Source organism: Strigops habroptila, chromosome 7 (assembly GCF_004027225.2).
Source record: "Strigops habroptila isolate Jane chromosome 7, bStrHab1.2.pri, whole genome shotgun sequence".
Classification (NCBI taxonomy): Eukaryota; Metazoa; Chordata; class Aves; order Psittaciformes; family Psittacidae; genus Strigops; species Strigops habroptila.
In genome coordinates, this window is record NC_044283.2 from 1,611,604 (window position 1) to 1,634,016 (window position 22,413).

The 22,413-nt window shown below is 46.8% G+C and overlaps 1 protein-coding gene across 3 annotated transcripts in view; it reads right to left on the reverse strand.

The window, feature by feature from the left end:
- Positions 1-22,413, reverse strand: part of SFXN5 (sideroflexin 5) — a 101,038-nt gene that overhangs the window by 18,923 nt on the left and 59,702 nt on the right. For 2 of the 3 annotated variants that reach the window (XR_003992158.1, XM_030491415.1), the window contains 4 exons: positions 18,942-19,032; positions 14,085-14,200; positions 11,474-11,559; positions 2,101-2,218 (listed from right to left, as the gene is read on the reverse strand). Coding sequence is in view for 2 of the 3 variants with exons in the window: in XM_030491415.1 (XP_030347275.1) it covers positions 2,101-2,218; positions 11,474-11,559; positions 14,085-14,200; positions 18,942-19,032 (411 nt within the window). In the remaining variant the exon portion in view is untranslated. Of the gene's footprint in view, positions 1-2,100; positions 2,219-11,469; positions 11,560-14,084; positions 14,201-18,941; positions 19,033-22,413 lie in introns of those variants that run through there. The other variant, XM_030491414.1, reaches the window with a different exon arrangement.

Genomic DNA, 22,413 nt, shown 5'->3' on the forward strand with positions numbered 1-22,413 from the left:
AGGCTCGAGATGGCACCAAAACTGAGAAGGTGATAAGGAATTAGGAGCCCAGGTCACTGAGACCTCTGGATCATATGGTGAACTGTGGAACAGAAGTCAATGAGCATCATACTATGGTCAAACACAGAATTCCCTCTGGGCACAAAGAGTGTGTGTGCCTATGGCATGGGGCACCACTTTGGGCAAATGGTGGCAATGTCACCTCTGGGGTAAATGAGGCTGGTTGTACCTCCCATAGTGTTGCTTCCCTGATAATCTTGTAGGAGACCTCCCAGGAAAGGCCATCTGCTGAATGAAGCTCCTTTCCCTGGAAATAGGAGCATAATAACAAGAGCACCCCCTGGAATAGGAGCATTCTATAAGCAATGCTCTATGCCCAAGTCTCCTTCCAACAGGAACTTTGGACATACTCCAGGCACCTTGAACGGGTGTGAGACCTGCAAATACTCCTCAGTCCTTCATAACCAAAAGCTCTGAGCAGAACTTGGGCTCACAGCAAAAAACTGGTGGACAAGGAGCTAAGGTTGAGCTCACGCCAAAATGACTAACATGCTTCTGTGGATGTATGAATTCAAGCAGGCAAATCACATTGCTCCTGCAACTGGTACTTGTGCAACTTCTTACTGGAATACTGTGTCTGGTTCTTATGGAAGTGCTCCAAAAAGGATGTTGACTAATTAGAAAAAGTTTAAGGAAGAGCCATATGAATCATTAAAGCTTCAGAAAACACGTCTTTTAGCAAGAGACTCCAAGATTGAGACATATTCCGTCTCTTAAAGAGAAGACGAAGGGACGGTTTTATCTCAGCCTGGAAATAGCTAAGAAGGACAACAGAAAATCTGTAACAGGTTTTTCAGTCTAGCAGACAAGTGTACAACAAGATTCCCTGGCTAGAAGTCATGGATAAACCCATGAAATGAATTCACCAGTGGAGACTGTCACACCAATTACTGATCAACTCTTCCAGGTGACACAAAAAGAACTCCAGCAAAGTCCTTTGCTCTGTTCGATAGAGGTTTTATCACCTTATAATAGTGACCCTCCCTGTAAAGGTACAAATATACAATCTAAATCTATCAGCTCCAAACACGAAACAGTCCAAATGAATGACTTAAAACCAAATACCCCTCAGCAATTTGTTCAGCTAACTTAGGTACGAGTGATTTCATCTCTGTTGCCTCTGTTCACCCCCAGGACTGTGTGTTCCCAGAGCCAGGCTAGAAGAGGAAAAGGCAGAAACCCTCAAAGCAGCTCTGGGAAAGTACATCCACATCAAACATACATACCAGGCTCTTTGCTTAATGAACAAAGGCTTGTTTTCACTATGTTAACACCAAGGAAACATCACTGTGATGGGAGAGGGTGAACAGAAACATGTTCTCCCCAGTGCAGCTCAGCTCTGACTAAGCTCATGTGCCCAAATAAGACAGGATGAACCCAGCTGGACTCACAGAGCAAAATTCACCCATCAGAAAAACCAACATCCCTTCACTTGTGATCTGACCAGACCCGACCTGGGTGTCACTAAAGAGGGACAGGATACCCACTGTGCTAGCTGAGACACTGGCGATCCAGCAGGCAGAACATTATCCTTATACATTTAAACCTCCCACCTTATTCCAACTTGTTTTCCCCCCTAATACCTGATGTTTTGATTACTAAATGTCCTCCACATGGGACAGCCCTGGAGCAGACCACCCCTTTGGGAGAACAACGGATGCAATGGAAGTGAGCAGGATCACCCATGACCATTCCTTGCCTGTAAAAGGTCTATTTGCTGGGTGGAACAAACTCTGTTCAGTTCCTCCTCTGTTTGTTTGGAAGGTACATCCCACCACATGGTCCAAACTCTAGTTAGAAGCATAGAAAAGCTGTGTGATATTAATCCACACTAGCATGTGCTAACAGGAGGGACTAACATAACTATCACTTGCCAAGTGAATCTGTGCTTGTTCAAGTGAAGAAGACAGCAACCAACTCCATCCAAACATGGAGAAGGCCTCATAGGAGTGGGACTACTATCCAAGAAGGCAAAACACACAGTGGCATTGCTGAGCCCCCCCTGAGATATCCCACTGCAGTGACCAGACACGTACTGACCTCGGACATCTGCGGGAAGAGACTGATGGCCAAGGGGAGGGCCAGGCCAAAGGCCGCGAGGCACACAAGGCTTTGGACCGGGAGAATCATCCGGGGACGTGACCTCAGAAGTGATGTTCTGCAAAGGAAAGGCTTCATTAGACCATTTCATAGACCAGATGAGTGCATGCCATCATCAGAATGGACACTGGTGTTCACCCAGACCCTCTGGTCTCACTCTCCCTAACTGGTCTAGGTTCCTTCTCAGTAGGTCATCAAAAAGTTCACCCACAAAAGATCCCAAGTTCAGCTCACGGGGCTTCTGCATCTGCTGGGGTTACACCAGCCCACACCAACCTACATTAAGTCAGGATCGCTCCACACACACTTGCCCCATTTCAAACCATCTCTACTTGAAGTAAATGGCACAGGAGGTGCTCTGGCCACATGTAGATGTCACCTGCATTAAGGTTTTGGAGACTACATTGAGTGGGGAGAAGGAATTAAGTTCTTGTGAGATAACGTGGACTTTGTGGCCCTACCAGCAACAGTACTGAAAAGGCACAGAGCTCTGTTAATGGGGTAATAAAGTAGTAAACTTGACAATACCTTAATTTGTTAAAAATCAAGGATCTGTGGAGCAGTGATAAGGATGTTTTAACACTCACTGTCCCCAGGGGATATTTATGAGTTCAGGACTTGCTAACAGCCAACACCATAAGATATCTGCAAGGTCAGGTTTCTGATAATGACCTATTAGTGACCCTTCTGATGCAGTTAACAGCAAATGACAGGGACAACATTTATCTGGTTTAGGTGGCATGTTAAGTATATTCCAGGATACAAAACCTCATACAGTTAAGGAGAAAAATTTAATTCTTGAGGGGTTTGTTTGGGAGCTATTTACACCAAAAAGACCCTGTCATCCAACTTTCCTCTACCAATCTGAAATAATTAGGAACATAAATCAAAAACTTAATTCAGAGTTTTGATTGAATATTCAGTGTATATGAGCAATATAGAGAGTCAGCAGATTTAGTGCTGGGTCATCAGCTATGGCTTTAGTCCCAATATGCATCCTTCCTTTGTCCATCCTGATTTGGGGGTGTTGCTCAATGAGAAGCTCCCCATGACCGGCTTCAGTGTGTGCTTGAGCCCAGAACCCCCCCGTGTGCTGGGCTGCACCCCCAGAGCGTGAGCAGCAGCTCAGGGAGGGGATCCTGCCCCTCTGCTGTGCTCTGGGGAGACCCCCCCTGCAGTCCTGATCCAGCTCTGGGGCAGCAGCACAAGAGGGACGTGGAGCTGCTGGAGCGAGGCCAGAGGAGGCCGCGGAGCTGCTGCGAGGGCTGGAGCAGCTCTGCTCTGGAGCCAGGCTGAGAGAGCTGGGCTGGGGCAGCCTGGAGAAGAGAAGGCTCCTGAAGGGGAGACCTTAGAGCAGCTCCAGGGCCTAAAGGGGCTCCAGGAAACCTGGAGAGGGGCTTTGGGCAAGGGCCTGTAGGGACAGGACAAGGGGAATGGCTTTAACCTGCCAGAGGGGAGATTGAGATGAGCTCTGAGGCAGAAGCTCTTCCCTGTGAGGGTGCTGAGGCGCTGGCACAGGGTGCCCAGAGAAGCTGTGGCTGCCCCATCCCTGGCAGTGTTCAAGGCCAGGTTGGACACAGGGGCTTGGAGCAACCTGCTCTAGTGGAAGGTGTCCCTGCCCGTGGCAGGGGGTTGGAACTGGGTGATCTTAAGGTCCCTTCCAACACAAACCAGTCTGTGATTCTGATCTCGAGGATGCTGATGCCTCACAGTGTCCTGTCATCAAACAAGATCTGCTAGCTAATGCCTTTCCCCTGGGGTTATAACAAAGGAGATCTCTTTTGGCCAAGGAGGGTACAATCAGATTACACCAACAGCTAAACATCACTGTGGTTACCATCACTTGGGTAAAAAGCATTCCTAATGCAACAGGCACCGTTCACAAGGTGCCCACCAAAACCGAGCCAAGGGACCCTCCCCACACCAGGGCATGCCACCAGCCTTTGGCACACGTGGTTCTGCAGGCACCTCTCCCCAGATTACCTCAGCCTCCGTCTACTCCACGTTTACTGCAGGCTACAAACATGCACCTGATGAATTCTAACGGAGCAGCTGATGTGTGGGAACTTGTTACCCTGCTGTACGGTGTCTGTGTGTCTGAACATTCAGACTCTTCACCCTTCGCTAGCAATGCTTGCTGAAAGCTGTCTTCATCTTGAGAAGGTTTGGGGGAAGTGGGGAAGGGAAACAAGATCCAGAGCCTTAACTCCTCCAATATCCCAGCTCCTCATTAATAAGCTCTCGAGACGGAGTTGATCCTACCCATTTGTGCTGTGAAAGCCAAGCTTCTGTTCTCAAATACTTAGCTGCTTTGCATAGAGCATGATCTAACCCAAAAGACTTCTGCAGAAGTCCACAAGGATTTTGAACGAGTCAGGAAAGCAGGTTACCTTGCTCCACCCTCTTTAACAAATGCAACGTTCAGGAATTGCCATCAATAAGCTGTGATAACCAGCCCCTGGGATGCAGAGGGGCAACTCCTGGAACTGATTTATTCCCCTGCTTAAGCTGTTGTGATCCATGAGAGCCCTCGCTGAGCAAATCCTATGGCCAGCATCCATCCCTAGAGCACAGTTTAGAACCAAGCCATCACTGCTTATACCACCTGACATCTTAATTTGGAAGCTGCACCCTCTTTAATTACTGCCCTGTTGGGGACCTTATAATCACCCAAGTAAAACCTCAACCAATTTAAACCGATCCCTGGTTCAGCCCCCAGGTGTGATTTCCAGGAGCGCTTCAGACTCAGGCCAGTTCAAATGACAATGGCCAAGCTCTTAATTAAGAAGAGTTATGGCTTGATTTAAAGAGGAGGGGGGATTAATTAACACATGTGGTGTAATGTCTTAATTGGGCTTCAGAGCCTGAAATTTGTGTGGTTCAGAATAAATGATTCATAATTAGCCAAAAGGTCCAGTTTGCTTCTGCCCCTCACGCTTTTGCTCTCCCTGTGCAGAAGAACATGAAGTTAAATATTGGATGCTGCCTTTTGTTAGCTGTCAACTGCAATCAAAACCCAATCAAGGCCCCCGTTGGAAGTGAATGATCAGATGTTTCCAAAGGGTTTAATTGCAGAGTTTCGTGGAAGATTAAAGATAAATAACATTAATATCCATGTGTTGAAGAGTGAATTAGTTTACAATGCTGATTTGTGTGCTCTGCCAAAGGGTTGGATCAGGGAGGTGGAGACCTGGACCTTTAGATTCCCCCTGACAGCCCAACTTTGCTGTTGGCATCTTCTGAAGCAGACAGCTATATTCACAAGAACAAATATCATCTTACCCTCCCAGCAATTCTGCAGAAGTACTTGAAGCTATTTTCGTATGAGAACAGTCATTTTATGGACTATCAGCATGTACACAGGATAGGACTGGCCAAGCCCTAAAGAATGAAACCTTGGTGCTCAGATTAGAGAACACAAGATTTAAAAGTTGGCACCAAGAGAAGGTCTCACACTGGAAATCTGCAGGAAGACAATAATACAGATGTTTTATTGTTTTCAATTTTAGAAGCTAAATTTCTGGCAGTGGTCTGCTTAGTGTTAGTCTTAGTGGTCTTCTCATGTAAGTGATCCACGTTTATGGATGGCAAAGAACATACATTTTTGCAATACTTCATAGAATCCCAGCCTGGTTTGGGTTGGAAGGGACCTTAAAGCTCATCCAGCTCCAACCCCCTGCCACGGGCAGGGACACCTTCCACTAGAGCAGGTTGCTCCAAGCCCCTGTGTCCAACCTGGCCTTGAACACTGCCAGGGATGGGGCAGCCACAGCTTCTCTGGGAAAAGTCTGTGCCAGCGCCTCAGCACCCTCATAGGGAAGAGCTTCTCCCTCAGAGCTCATCTCAATCTCCCCTCTGGCAGGTTAAAGCCATTCCCCTTGGCCTGTCCCTACAGGCCCTTGTCCAAAGCCCCTCTCCAGGTTTTCTGGAGCCCCTTTAGGCACTGGAGCTGCTCTAAGATCTCCCCTTCAGGAGCCTTCTCTTCTCCAGGCTGCCCCAGCCCAGCTCTCTCAGCCTGTCTCAGCTCCCCTCCTTCTCTCTCTTTTTAACTCTTTTTCCTAAAGGTTTGTTTCTTTACCCCTTCAAAAGCCCTTTATGCCCATTCCTTCTGCAATTTGCCCTCACAAAATGTGCCTAATGGATATTAAAAAGGCAGTAACACACCGGGGAGCTTGTGGCTCACTAACCCTACGGAACACTTCCTGTTATGGGATACACCTAAACTAGCTAGACCTTCGGGATAACATTTCCATATGCATGAGTGTGCATGTACGTAGGTATATCCACACAACACATACTTGTACAGACAGTACATCTGCTCCGCAGAGACAGTGTGTTGTAGAGCTTGTAAATACACCTTCATTCAACTTTCATCACATTGTTCATTAGTGGCTTCAATTTTGCATAATTTGGCAGCTGCCTCTGGCGTTTTTCAAGAGGTACTGTAATTTATTCCATATGGAAGTCAGTTGCCACACTCAAAAAGAGTTATCAGGTTCAATGAACCAGAGCTGTATTTGTCTAGAAGGAGGTGTCAGATGCTAAACTCAATCTGACAGGAGTTAACCAAAGTCTCCCAGCTGACAGATTCTGTGGGGTTTCTGTAGTGTTTGCTATAAACAGGTTCAAAGCTAATACATACATTGCAAGACGATGCTGGCGGGGTAAGGAAAAGTGCTGGAGATGAAGCTTGGGGTGTCCCGAAGCATCCCAAACTCCTCAGAGCCTTCAAAACCCCTCTCTGATGTGCAAACAAACTTTGGGGTTGTCCTACCCCACATCCTGCTTCTTCAGAGAGCCCCTGAGGTCTCTCTGCTCTCTGCAAAGGGTCTTTCTGAGCTTTTCTCACTCATTTTGGGTCAGTTCGGGAATCCTGAGCTCTTCCAGCAACCAGTAGCTGTGTTTGCTGCCTGGTCCAGCTTGTCCTCATCAAGGAGCATCTCCTGCTCTTGGCTATAGCCCCAGTGCCCCCTCCAGAGGACACAGCAGACGCGAAGCGAGTGTGGTTGGGGGATTTCTGTGCTTGATTGACATCATTAAAGGAGCAGTTTCAATGTTTACTCTGGAAACAGCCACAGCAGTTTAAGGTGTCGCTGCTGGCAGCTGCTTGAGTTTAAACAAACCTCAGAGAGGGTTTAGCCGGACAGAGACACTTTGCGCTTCTGAGCGGGAAAAGCACCTGTAGGAAATGTTCTGCAGAAGGGAAATATCCCCAGGAAAAGGCCATGAACACAAGGTCCAGGAAGGCCTCCTCCCTCACACCCATTTCTGCAGTGAAAACCATGGTTTCAGCTGAAGAAAACACCCTTCCAGCACCACAAACCCATGGGCTGAGCACTTGTTTATCCATTTTTCATGGTTAGACTGACTTAGTCGAGCCAGAGCAGCTCTGTAATGTTGATCCAGCCTGGGAGCATCCCAATTGTATGAGCTTTACAGGAAAACAGCCCTGACAACTGCTGTGTGAGGATGCTGACATGCTGGGGCAGTTCTACCACAACATTAGGATGATGTGGAGATGAAGAAAGAGTAGAACCACTCCTCGTTTATGGACAGAGCTATTCTGTTCCCCTCTTTTCTCTTGCTCATAATCAACAGTTCTGGCTTTATCCCTCCTGCATAACACTGCACAGTCAGCTCTAAGGCCTCCTCTTGTCTGGCCTGACATACATGAGCTTTTGAAGCCCATCCTCAGACCTCCTGCTGTGCTTCAGACCTTCTGAGGTTGCTTGTACTATGAGGCAGAGAAGAAACTTCAGGATAAGGAGATTAGAAGAGCTTATGTTTTTCAATCTCTACTGCCAGCTATTAGCTCAAGGTGTCCACAGCAGATATTGCTGGTGGACTCAGCTTGTCCATCACTTGTCCATCACTTGTCCAGACCACATGTACCAAGTACCACTGGATTTGAGCTCTCCCACCACAGAGCTCAGCCTACAAGGGAACCTGAGGTTGCACTTATACACAGACCTGGATGGTCTACACACAGACGGGCTCAACTATACGAGAAGTCGGAAGCTGGACAAAGACTACTGGAGAAGTCTTGGATTGTGGCTGGGAGAAACCTGCACCATACCCCAGATTTCATCATAACTACCAGACAAAAGGATTCACAGAAGCATCGGAATAAAGGGAAACCTCTGAAGGACAAGAAGTCCAACTTAGAATCATAGAATGATTTGGGTTGGAAGGGACTTTCAAAGCTCATCTAGTCCAAACCCCCTGCAATGAGCAGGGACATCTTCAACTATGCCAGGTTGCTCAGAACTTCATGCTGTGGATGTAGGCATCCCCACATCTTTGTGACATGAAGAAAACTAATGAAGTTTCCATTGTCTGCTCCAAAGTCAGCTAGATCCCATAGAGGAATCATCTTCATCTCGTAGACGATGCAAAACCAATATTTCTCCATATTAAAGTTGCCAACAGTGATATTATTTATAAAACCTCAATGAGAATACATCTGCACAAAATAACTGACACCGTGTTCCCTGCATGGCATATGCAGGCTCAAAATAAACATGGATTCTATATGTTAGCTGCTTCAACAGAGCGTCCAAGCAGCAGGAAATGCATGAAACATGGGGAAAGAATGGAGCTCAGCAGTGGGAGGTAACATTGAATTCCTTGGAGAGCAGAGAAGGCGGCCCTGGGAGTTAAAATACACAGCAGGCAAAGAGACGAGGGAAGCCAAGAGAGCTGAAAAAAAATGGCACAAGAGACGAGAGAGGCAGCTGGGGGAGTTAAAACATGCAGATGGAGAGATGGCTGAGAGAGAGGAAAGACCTGGATCCAAGTGGAAAGACGGCGACCAGGAACTGGCCACTTAAAATAAACTTTTCCTATAGGGAAGGAGTTTTCCAGGGATGTGCAAACCGCTGTTGGGAGCAGGGAGGGTGCTCCTGGCATGGTGCAATTCCCACCCGACTGCAGTGCTGTCACCCACGGCCACCCCGGCTTCAGCGCAAGGCAGGAGAATCACTCTCCTCCTTCCCCACATCCCCAAGTGGGAATGACTTAGGAGAGGATCCAGATTGCCACTTCTGATTCCAGATCTCCAAATAATAAGCCGTCACTCTCGTCTTTCTCATTATAGACACTGTAAGGATGTCTATAAATAAGTTGATAATGCATTCCTTGCTATGACTCCCATGAAAAACACCCTGGGCTAACTCAAATTCTACTGAACTAAAAAAAGTTAAACTTTTCACCAAATGCTCCAAGTTTTTCTCCCAAAATGAGGTTTCACCTCTGCCTGTGTCCTCCAGTAACCACTTTAAAAGATCTGTGAGTTGAGACCTGGACTGAGAATCCCTCAGCTATGGAAAGAGATGCTCTCTGTGTCAGATGGATGCTTTCATGTCCTACAGCACTACCACCAGCTTCAGCTGCATGGCCAAACTGCACCCCACTCCCTATCCCTGCTGTTTCTCACTCACAGGCTTCCAGTAATCCAAAGAGACACCTTAGAGCAGCTCCCAGCGCCTAAAGGGGATACAGGAAACCTGGAGAGAGGCTTTGGACAAGGGCATGTAGGGACAGGACAAGGGGAATGGCTTTAACCTGCCAGAGGGGAGATTGAGATGAGCTCTGAGGCAGAAGCTCTTCCCTGTGAGGGTGCTGAGGCGCTGGCACAGGGTGCCCAGAGAAGCTGTGGCTGCCCCATCCCTGGCAGTGTTCAAGGCCAGGTTGGACACAGGGGCTTGGAGCAACCTGCTCTAGTGGAAGGTGTCCCTGCCTGTGGCAGGGGGTTGGAACTGGAGGAGCTTTAAGGTCCCTTCCAACACAAACCATTCTATGACTCTATATAGCAACAAAAATTAGTGTCTTAACTCTTAGCCCCCTTCCCTTATGCATACATATGCTAAATCTGTCTTAAGCAGCTGTGGCTGCCCCATCCCTGGCAGTGTTCAAGGCCAGGTTGGAATCTACCCCTGGTCCTTGCGTGTCTCCAAACAGCAGCTTGCAGAAAGTGTTACCAAGACTTTGCCCTGCTGCGAAGAACCACCACAGTCCCTTTGAAAAGAGAGGGAAAACAGTGTATTTTAGCTCCAAAGAGCTGAAAGAACTTACTTTACAGCTCCCAAAACAGAGTTTGATGCCCTGTTCCTCCCCATGTCCCGGCCATGGGAGGAACCGACCTTTAGGTGCTTCACGGGTACCACACTATATCTATATATTTAAATTCAGATGTTAAAAATCAGTGGCCAACTTTACAGAAGCCGCCTTAAGCAGAGAAAATTGCCCAGGGGTGTTTCTACAAGGATAAACAAGGCTAAAAAAGTTATGGGTCAATCCCTAACCCTACTAATTGCTATTTACTTTGTCAGTGGAGTGTTTTAGAGCAGCCATTACCAACAGCTTTGTTTAGAGAGTGCTTCCAGCTTGGCTGTCAGGACAAAGGTAGCAAGCCCTTTAGCATCCCCATCTTTCAATGCACTAATCAGTCTCCAGAGGTTGGCGAAGGTGATCCTCACCCCATGGATCATTCACGCCGAATGAGCTGCTGATGGGTGTCCTAAAAGAGCCACAGGCATCCAATGGATCCTAAGAGGCTCAGAGCATCTCTGTGCAGGAGAAGTGGAAGTGTTGGAAAGCAAGGTGGGAGAATGGCCAAGGAACAGGACAGTTTGGGGGCGGTTGCTATTAGGAACTCTGTTAGGAGATAACTGGATATGAAATAATAACCCTGCCCTTTCCTGCCCACTCTCCTAGTACTGAACAACCTACTCTAGTGGAAGTTGTCCCTGCCCGTGGCAGGAGGTTGGAACTGGATGAGCTTTGAGCTCCCTCCCAACCATGTTGTTATTTATGATTCTATGATATATTCTTCTAGGGAAGTCCAAGCCACAGGATGTTATTGAAAGAAAGCACAAGTGAGTTCAAACAGGGCCTAAGTAAGTCCAACAGTGGCCAAGGTGGTCCAGAGGTGGCGCGTGGTCAGCAAGTCCCTACGCTCTCTGTCGCTGGCTGAACACAAGCCAAGACCTTTAGTGTGACCCCATGTGGCAGCTCTAATGTTTGCTAACTGGAGGAATGAAAACAGGGACACTTATCCACTGTATTCAGGGAGTTTTGGCTCACACTTGCCCTGTGGAATAGGGTTATTCAAACTGCTGGGGTCTCAAAAAGATGTTTTAAAATAACAGCATCAATATAACACTTCAACAATGGTCAAAAATGATGGAACATGAACATTTTAATAAGCAAAAAATAGTTTTTGATGCTAAGAAATATCAATGAATAACATCAACTGTGGATCTTTTCTCCCTTCCCATTTAAAAGCCCCTTCTTTGTATTACCCCACACTTACTTTTCCAGTATGGACATAATAATTGGAGGTAGAACCAGTATAGGCATTGGCAGAACCACTCTGGTCAGGGCTGTTTCTAGCAGTGCCTGAAACAGGAAAACAAACAAACAAAGCCAAGACATTTAAAACCCATCTCAGGATGTACCTGGGCTGAGCAAGCAACATGTGGACACAGAAATGCTTTGGCTGGCGTTTCTTGTGTTGATGTGAATGAATGTACCAACACACACTTTCAACGTTGCTATCAGCTATTGGGATAGAACCTCTTTTTGCTCTGTTGATAGAAACGATGGGCTGGGGCCCATTACACAAATCCAGTGGAATAAACAGAGACACTCAAGAGCTTCTCTAATTTCAATTTATGTGAGCAAAAGTGCTCAAATATCCCGTCACATCCCAGGGAATGGTTTTAAACTGACAGAGATTGAGATGAGCTCTTAGGCAGAAGTTGTTCCCTGTGAGGGTGCTGAGGCACTGGCACAGGGTGCCCAGAGAAGCTGTGGCTGCCCCATCCCTGGCAGTGTTCAAGGCCAGGTTGGACACAGGGGCTTGGAGCAACCTGCTCTAGTGGAAGGTGTCCCTGCCTGTGGCAGGGGTTGGAACTGGAGAAGCTTTAAAGTCCCTTCCAACCCAAACCAGTCTGGGATTCTATGATATTCCTACACAACCACGTTAGTGCTGCCTGGAGAGGCAAAACAGCTGCCTGGAAGATGCTGTGAGGTGAAATATCTCAGTGTGGGCTGAGCAGCAGCTTCAACCCACCCTTCCTCAACTGAGTTTCAATTTCGATGATGTGCTGGGGGAACACAGCACCCTATTCCCTGCTCCAAGACTTTGCTGGTTTTTAATCACTGGTGGTTTGTTACAAAGCATTGGAACACATAGTCCTCTCCTCTCCCAGGAAGACACCCAACTGTGGAGCTATGCTTGTCCATCCACTGGTGCTTTCTTCCTAGCAAGATACACCAGGAAGCAGCAAACAAAACAGCAGGATGTGTATAAATTACCCTGAAATGATACCTAGAGAAGATCATGTTGCAGGATCACCACTGTCTCTTCATTTCCATCTTCCACCTTTGCCAGCACCCAACTGGGATGCCCCAAGCTCTGCGAGCACACGTTGGGTTTTGGCAGACACAGGCAGTGGACACTGCAGATTTTGGATGGAAATGCTGAAGCTCATGCATATGGCCAGGCTTGGGAGCACTCGATCCTTCCAGTCTGGGATAAGGTCTCAGAAAGGCACAGATGTGTTACACTGAGGCCAAATTTTATGTGACAAAACCCAGTACTAAGCTATTCAGGAAGAAGCATTAGGATTAGATGGCAGAACTTCTCAGAAGTCCTATATTTGATGTTTAAACTCCACCTAAACCCCACTTACAGAACCTGCACTTTGACTACTTGTTTTCTATGTTGTTTTCTTCCTCTCAGCTATTAGGATGGAGAGGGGGAAGCTGGGTCCTGAAGCCAGTTAATGGAAGTGAGGAAAACTGGCTCAAGTAAGTATCTCCAAGCCCTTCAACAGATTGTTTTAATCTCCCTGTTAAACAACAATATGGAGAGATATTAGAGATCTCCCATTGCTTGCCGAGGACTGTAAATCTGTACATTAATTGCTGTCTATGAAGTGCCTTAAGAGCCTTGGACAGAAGGAGCGAGAGAAATGCCAAGCATTATATTATTAACTCCTCTGCCTGGGCGTGTGCTTTGGTACATGCTTTACATTTCAGATTAAAGCCCACTTGGAAACAACATGTCTCAGACAATCAGATGATGCTCAGAAGACAAAACCATGTGAGGATGGAAGAAAAGGGGATAATTGCAGGCAGATGGCAGAGTAGAGGGTTACAGGGGAAAACAAGCCAGGTGTTAGGATGAGGATAACAACATCTGGCTACCTTCCCAAAGCTTTGTTCATGCAGTTTTGACATGGCGAGGGTTAAAAAGCTACTCAGCTCGAAAATGAAGTCTTCCTCATTTAGAAAAAGGTGTAAGTTATCTTCACTTCGTGTTCAACATCAACTGCTTACATGTTTCCACAAAGAAATCCTAAGGCTGTGAAAGCATCAGGGAAGTACAGGATCTTCCTGTTGTCAATCTGCATCCTTCCAAACCATCAAGGCCAGTTGTTGAACTTGCCTGCAGGACATGAGCCTCTGTCCGCCAGCACACTCTATTTGGTGGCTATACAACTGCATGTGTGGGTACAACGCAGGCATTGAGTTTTGATGTCTCATTCTCATATTATATCATATCAGATTGTATCGTATCATATATCATATCAGAGAATCCCAGACTGGTTTGGGTTGAAGGGACCTTAAAGTTCATCAAGTTCCAATCCCCTTCCACTAGAGCAGGTTGCTCCAAGCCCCTGTGTCCAACCTGGCCTTGAACACTGCCAGGGATGGGGCAGCCACAGCTTCTCTGGGCACCCTGTGCCAGCGCCTCAGCACCCTCACAGGGAGGAATTCTTTCCTAATATCTAAAGCTCATCTATTTCTAGCTCTTCCAAGCCGTCAGTTCCTATTGCTGTGGGATTTGTTGAGCTTGAAAGCCAGTTGTGTCCGCGCTCACCCGAGTGCCCACCAGGAACCTCACAGGTACATACGTGTTTTGCAGCAATTCTGGAAGACCCGACAATGTGTCCGTTATTGTCCAAAACATCAATTCCTTCTTCCAGCTCCGTGTGCCTCATCAGGACAACATTGCAGATATTGGCACTAGCTGAGGATGAGAAAAGCATGATGATTAGCAGCGCAGGCCTGGTCAATACCAAATGGCAGGCTTCTGTTCGCCGTGACAGCCCTTCAGCTTCGCCTGCCTCAATCTGCCAAGAAGTTTCTGCAAGTCAAGGAGCCACTTTTACACCAAGACAAAGATGTGATTCTCGAGAGGAGAATAATAACCGAGATCTTTTACTTGCAAAGGGATCTGCTGCCACAATCACAAACTTACTGATGCAAAGAAACACCAGCACTTCCAGATGATGGTGTTGGCACAAGCTCCCACTCTCCACAGGGATCCTTCACCCACCATTTCAATCTACCAAGTCAAACTGGTCCTTGCCCTGGGCTGACAGTTGATCTTGGCCAACCAGGCACTGCTGATTGACAGCTGCCTCATCTGATGGTACATCCCAGAGCTGATTTTAACTCCCCTTCCTAAGCCAGCAGATAAACTCTTCTTAAATAACGGGTTTTAGCAGGTATGCTGGAAATACACTGCAAGGGATTTCACTGAGCAATGAAGGTGAACTTAGATCTGAGCTCTTAAAAGGACAGATTTGGGGTTTCTAACAAAATTAGACAAGGTTGGGTTGCTTCCATGGACACATATCCCATTAGTGAGGGTCCTGCTGACTATTTGCCCTTATTTCACATGTTTTAGGGGGAAATTACCTTCATGGGCTTATTTTCGAACCCATTTCTTTGCTTTAACGATATTTATCTGCACAATGACACAACCAGCAGGGTTTGGCTCTGCTTCCCAACCGGCATTTTCCACATCTCAGCCCTGCAGAGGTGGGAGCAGGTCTGGGACCCTTTCTGACACCCCCCACCCTCACCCAGCCTATGGCTTTTGTAGTCTTGTCAAGATGATCCCAAATTCTCCTTCTTGAGTGATGAGTTTGGGGTGAGAAACACCTTTCCCAGGTTCAGCTCCTCTCTGGGGCTGAGGCACTGCTTCATTTTTCCATGGAAAAGCTGCTAATTCCTATAAAACTTTAAGTTTGGACAAACTGGCATCTTCCAGCATCCCCCCTCCTCTCCCCAGCACATTTTGTTGCAAACTTTCCAACCAGAACTAATACAAACCCACTGTTGCTGCAAGTACCACGGCTTCCAAAAATGTGCTTCTGCACTGCTTGATGGGTTAATATTCACTAATTAATCTCAATTCATGTCATATAACAAATGTCTAATTTTTTGAGGGTGGTGGGTGGGTGAGCCCTATACCATCGCAGCTCACTGCAATCAAGCCTGATTTGTGGTGACAAATGCTCCTTACACTCGAGAAGAAGAGGAACATACACACACGCACACTCTGTCTCTCTCTTTAATATTCGAATTACCAGACCACTCTTCCCATCTATCAAAATATCTGTGTTACCAACCCTCCAGCTTCTTCATCCATGATGCAAAAGAAAGCAGGCAGCTCATTTAAAGCGAGTTTAGCCCCCCTCCTTTCTTATTTCTCTTCTTTACCACTCACATGATCCGTCCTTCTAGCTATCAGTCAAGACTGAACACATGAAACCATGCCAGCAGAGATGCTCTGGCCAAGGCAGGATGCACCAGCACAAGGCTCTTGTGAGACTCACGATGGAGTGTCCAGACCTGATGGTCCCATCACAGCTGGAGGCTTCTCCAACTCTCTGGATGCTATTAGGGTTTCATAGAATCCCAGCCTGGTTTGGGCTAGGAGGGACCTTAAAGCTCATCCAGTTCCAACCCCCTGCCACGGGCAGGGGCACCTTCCACTAGAGCAGGTTGCTCCAAGCCCCTGTGTCCAACCTGGCCTTGAACACTGCCAGGGATGGGGCAGCCACAGCTTCTCTGGGAAAAGTCTGTGCCAGCGCCTCAGCACCCTCACAGGGAAGAGCTTCTGCCTCAGAGCTCATCTCAATCTCCCCTCTGGCAGGTTAAAGCCATTCCCCTTGGCCTGTCCCTCCAGGCCCTTGTCCAAAGCCCCTCTCCAGGTTTCCTGGAGCCCCTTTAGGCACTGGAGCTGCTCTAAGGTGTCCCCTTCAGGAGCCTTCTCTTCTCCAGGCTGCCCCAGCCCAGCTCTCTCAGCCTGGCTCCAGAGCAGAGCTGCTCCAGCCCTCGCAGCAGCTCCGGGGCCTCCTCTGGACTTGTTTCATTGACCAGGTCCCAGATTCTAAACCTGATTCCAGCCTGCTTGTCTGATGCAAGCAGCTCCCATTCTGCTTTCCAAGAAAGCAGGAAATGTTGTTAATTATGGCTAAATTTGGATTTTATGGATGCCTCAAACACAGGAGGAATGAGAAATAAATAAACTAATGTGTAGATAATTTGATTTTCAGAATTTGGAAAGAAATTATGACAATACAGCCTGAAAACTACTTCTGTGGAACCCTTAGTGACATATTGGAAACTGGATTTGGACAAAAAAGCAACCCACCACCCTACTTCTACAGGTGTGTATAGATCTTTTGTAAAGCAGGGTGCTCTCCACTCGCCAGACACATCCTTGTGCACCACTTACACATTTCTGCAGATATGGTTTAGTTGTCAGGCATGGACAACTGTTGCATGGAATCATATTATCATACAATGGTTTGGGTTGGAATGGATCTTAAGATCATCCAGTCCTAAGTTTGGACAAACTGGCATCCTTCCACTAGAGCAGGTTGCTCCAAGCCCCTGTGTCCAACCTGGCCTTGAACACTGCCAGGGATGGGGCAGCCACAGCTTCTCTGGGCACCCTGTGCCAGCGCCTCAGCACCCTCACAGGGAAGATACGGCATCAGTACTATGGCCTATGAGCATAGGGAAGAACTTCTACCTTATATCCAACCTAAATCTCCTCTGTTTAAGTTTAAACCCATCACCCCTTGTCCTATCACTACATCCCTGATGAAGGGTCCCTCTCCAGCATGGACTAGAGAAAACATACAACAGGTAGAACATCTCTGAGTGCAGCAAGACCTCCAGATGGCTGTCCCAGCACCTACCCCAGCTTCCCAAAGCTTTACAAGAGTCTTTATGAACATCTCTGCTAGGATCCTGGTGGCTTTCCACCCAAGCAGTAGCTGCACCTCCTTAGGTCTCCATGACCCATTTGGATGAGAGACCATAAGGCTTTGATGCATATCTCCAATTTTCCAGCTTCTACCAACCAAGCTCAGCCCAGGGAGAGGGATGCAAGGAAGAGCCAGGGCAAAACTGCTTAATAGTAGTGGATCAAGAGCTTTACACCAGCTTTTTCATGCAGAGAAAGTGAGATTCTGCCCTTTTACAGGGGGCTGGTGGATCAAAAGCAATGGGAAGATGCATCTTAATTAAGCAGTTTGTCCAGGTCTGCAAACCAGTAACTCGCAGCTTTCAAAACCGCACAGCAGCAATTAGTGGGAGGATTCCTGATGTCCTGGCACATAATGAAGCATGAGAGTACACAAATAAAATAAGCACCAGAGAATTAATTATAGGCTAAACAAATTAATTACGGGTCCTCAATCAATGCCGACACAAGCAGAACCTCTATCTCCTTACACCTTGGGATGAAAATAGATCAACCCAGCGGCAAAGGCTTCCCATGTGCATCTCTGACTCAAACCCAGCCTTATGCTCACCTCTGGTGCCCTTCTCGTTATAGAAATCATAAGAAAGCTGAAAGCTTCTAAAGATATATTCCAGGGAAGCTTTGGGAAAGCAATAGTAACGTCCATAGATCCACTATGTGCAAGCAAAGGGCGCAGAAACAAGATCGAGTGCAACCCAGAGACCACAATCCCCATCACCTCCTGCTCTGCAGACAGGGCAAGAAGCTGTTTTTCTGGCAGTAAAGGGGTAAAACTCCAGCACTTCAGAAACTGAAGTTGGAGGGTCAGAGCAACCAGCTCTATGTGAAAAAGGAGCAGAAAGACCAGTGAAACTGAGAGCAACAGGTAGGTAAAAAAGCTCAGCATCCTCAAGTGAAGCCCTGAGGACATGGTGCTTGCAAATTAAAAAGCTTAAAGGGAAGTCTGGCATTAACACAGTTGAAAAGGGACCTGCAACGGTGAGCAAAACCCCTCTGTCACTGATCTCCTCCATGCTTGGACCATTTTTGCACCATCTTTATAAATAAATATATAAAAAATCACTCAAACTCCAGTGGTGATTTCTTCACAGCCACAATAACTCATCTGCTGCTAAACATTCTAACCACGGGCTTCAGCAACGGATGAGTCCAGTGTGTCCCTTCCCTCCAACATGGAGCAGTTTGCTGCTAAAACACAGAAGGGTTTATTTTGTGCTGCAACAAGGCAGCAGCAGCCTTAATTCTTCACACACTTCAGTCTTTTTTTGATCAGCAGCTCTTAGAAATCTGTATATTCAGAGGAGGAGCATTTCATTGCATTTTTATTGTAAAAACCCCCTAACACTACTGCTTATTTCAAGATTTGATTTGACATGATTCAAACCAGCTCTTGCAGATTAAATGCTCTTGAATTTGAATGATCGAGGACCAGTCAACACTGATCATTTTGTAAACTGCTTGAGAGTGGAAAGTGCAGCTTGATAAAGCCTCATGAGCTGCCTCCACCAGCAGCTTTGCATCATTCTCCTGCCAAAATGCTGCTTTGCACCATCCTGTCGCTGTCTGCACCAACTCAGGGACCTCAACTTTATGGCGGCATAAAGCAGGAAGGATGGAGTTAGGTGTCCATCCCAGTGGCTTTTAGCCACCAATAGGTTTACAGCCAACACTTTGAGTATAGAGAAAAGGTGTCATTTCTTACCGACAGCAGGGAATGGCACAAACCTCTGGATCAAGAGACGAGTGGCGGGGGTAAACTTGTTTGCTCTCTGAACCAGAACATTAAGGCCCACCTTTGAACAGAAGAAAAACAAAACAGAGAAGCAGAAATGTTTAGCTACAAGGAGCAGGACAGATGCCACAGCTTGCAGATGGCAGCAGAGCTCTTTGAGGGGACAGATTGGGGTCTCTCCACATGCAGAAGCATGTGAGAACTAACTTCTCCACACACTGCAAGGTTTAACTGTGTTGGGTTGAACACAACTGTTGGTCTTAAATGAGGGGTTGAACACAACTGTTGGGCTTAAATGAAGGGTTGAACTCAACCGTTGGGCTTAAATGAAGAGTTGAATTCAACTGCTGGGTTTAAATGAAGGATTGAACTCAACCATTGGAAGGATGGAACCCAACTGTTGGGTTTACATGAAGGGTTGAACCCAACTGCTGGGCTTAAATGAAGAGTTGAACCCAACCGTTGAGCTTAAATGAAGGATTGAACTCTACCATTGGAAGGATCGAACCCAACTGCTGGACTTAGAAGAAGGATTGAACTCAACCACTGCGCTTAAATGAAGAGTTGAACTCAACTGCTGGGTTTAAATGTAGGGTTGAACCCAACCATTGGGTTTAAACCCCTTCCAGCTAAAAGACAAGCTAGAAACTACTGCAACACCATTCAGTCCTCCTAGAAATGCTCATAGCTGCACTTTTACCCAGTTCACTGGCATTTTCCCCATCCAACACAAAATCATTGGAGCTGGGAGTCCTCACCCAGCTAGGAAAAAGCCCAAAGGTGGTGACTGGCCCAACACAACTCATTCCTCCTCCCAGGGTCTGTGCAAACTACACCACCTCACTCCAGTGCAAACATTTGGGCTCTAAAGGAGCTATTACTAGACACAAAGAGCCAGCAGGCAGTTTATTATAGCCATGGATCATTTCTTGTTGCCTCCTCCGCCACTTGAATAATGCAGAGCTCTCCACAGCTTTGCAGGCATTTAAGTCATTGCGTATGTTCATATAAGCAGCACGGAGGAGAGTCGCTGCCTCGTCAGCCTCAGCGTGGTTGGATAGTAGTGATAGTCAGAGAATTCCCAGCAAAATTGGTTTCAGGCAGAACTGGGGTTATTAACTAAACAAACCTCTTCACAGGGAATGACTTTAATGTCTTCAAATTACTCTCCCTCACAATATTTTCTCTTCTTCATCCAAATGCGCAAACAAAAACCCAACAGCCCCAAAGTGGGGATTATTTTAGGCTGCAAATGGAAAAGATTTCAGCCAAAAATGCAGAAAAATTAAAAAAAATTAAGACAAAAATCAGCCAAAGCCAAAAACCTGCCAACAAATAGTGATTTGGGGTCTTAAAAAAAGGGAAAAGAAAGGGAAAGGAAGAAAAGGAAAGCAGGGGAGAACATGTTTTGCAGGCTGCTACATTATACATGCACCCGCAGCGCATCTCGTCTTTTTGGAGGCTGAGAGGATGATGTTGAGAAGCACAACTGCTGGGCAAGCCCTGCATAAGCAGAATGCTGGTTTTCAAAACCCATGGAGTGTTTCCAGAGCCCCAAGAGGCTTTCACCCTGACCCCAGGCAGGATCTTGTCCTCCTCTCTTTGGCCACTATGACCCTGGTGCCGAGTCCAAGATAGCCACAGTGGTGGTTCTTAATCCGGGCAAGGACAAAGGTTTTGTCTTAATCTGCTTCCCCCTCAAAAATGACTGATTTATATTATTTCTTTTTACATTTTCGAAGTGCTGGGATGCATATTTGCAAAATATGAATGCTTCCAGAAACTATAAAGCAGTCTAAAATGATGACTTTCAGACGAAAGGTAAAACAATCATAAGCCTGGCTTTGCTGGTGCTGCCCCATGGATTCGGGTATTTATAGCCTGGATAGAGTTCATCTGTGCAGATGACAAATATCGTTGGGTTTGCAACCTCTACTTGTAGGTTTGATGGAAGGATTTGACCATGAAGTGAAGGAGCAGCAGCTTCTGCAACAGCAAAGATGAGTCTGGGAGAGACACCGCTGTGAGGAGAGTGGTAATAAAAGCATTTTACTTTCAGATTCAATTTGGTGCTGCACATGAACTGGCTCCTCCACTTACAGCAACCACCCCGCTGTGAATATGAAATTAAATGTTGCTGTAGATTTCAATCCAATCTCCCAAATTCCCAACACAAGGACTAGATTTAGGAAGCTAATGAGGGTTTGTTTTTTACAGTTTGGAAATTGCTTTAACCAATCTGTGAACTCTTTCCTGCAGGTCACAAAGTGGGATGAGGGTAAACGGGTCAAGAGGAGCATAGAATCATAGAATCATAGAATGGTTTGGGTTGGAAAGGACCTTAAGATCATCTAGTTTCAACCCCCTGCCATTGGCAGGGAGGCCTCACACTAGGCCATGTTGCCCAAGGCTCTGTCCAACCTGGCCTTGAACACTGCCAGGGATGGAGCATCCAACAACGAGCAGGTTCTCCTCCACTTCAGACCACTGTAAGCAAAAGAGCCATCAAGGACAACTTCATGAGCTGAATTCCTAAAGGCTGGCCAAAGAACACTCATTATAGAGGCAAATTCATCCCTAAGAAAACAACCACAGGAGTATTATTATCATCACCCTGCCCACAGCCTGAGTCATAGAGCTGGGATCTACACACTGGTAGAGACACGTGACAGAGAGTCAGGTGGGATTCATCACACCCAATGTGGTAGAATCACAGAATCATGGAATTGTTTAGGTTGGAAAATACCTTTATGATCACTGAGCCCATGACTGCCAAAGCCACCACTAAACCATGTTCTTAAGCACCACATCTACACATCTTTTAAACACCTCCAGGGACGGTGACTCCAGCGCTGCCCTGGGCAGCCTGTTCCAATGCCTGAGCACCTTTTTAGGGAAGAAATTTTTCCTAATATCCAATCTAAACCTCTCCTGGAGCAATTTGAAGCTGCTTCCTCTCATCCTACGGGCTCCCTTTGCAGCCCAGTGCAGAGAAATGAGCCTTTTTGAGGGTTTTTATTCTCCTCCAAGACAGACATTTATGGTTGCTCACATGAAACATCTCCAACAGTGCCATTTCATCCATGCTGACTATCAATGTAGTCCAGGGATACAGCTCAGGTGAAGACACCTACACTGATGATGTCTCAACTCAGCCAAGACAAGTGGTTTCAGCGCAGTACTGGTTTGGGATATTCCTGCACTGTGACCCAGACAAAGGGACAAATCCAGCTTTTCCAAATTGCCTGTTTATTTGAGGTTTCTTCCTCCAGAGCACTTCCTCCATATGCCTGATGGAGCATCCTGACAAGCGAGGGGAAACACCAGGGTATATCACACCACAACGGCTGCTGACATGCTGCAACACGAAACTGGGACACAATACTGATAACGGGAGAGTAACCTTACTCAGGGCTCTACTACACCTCCGGCAGCACTCTGC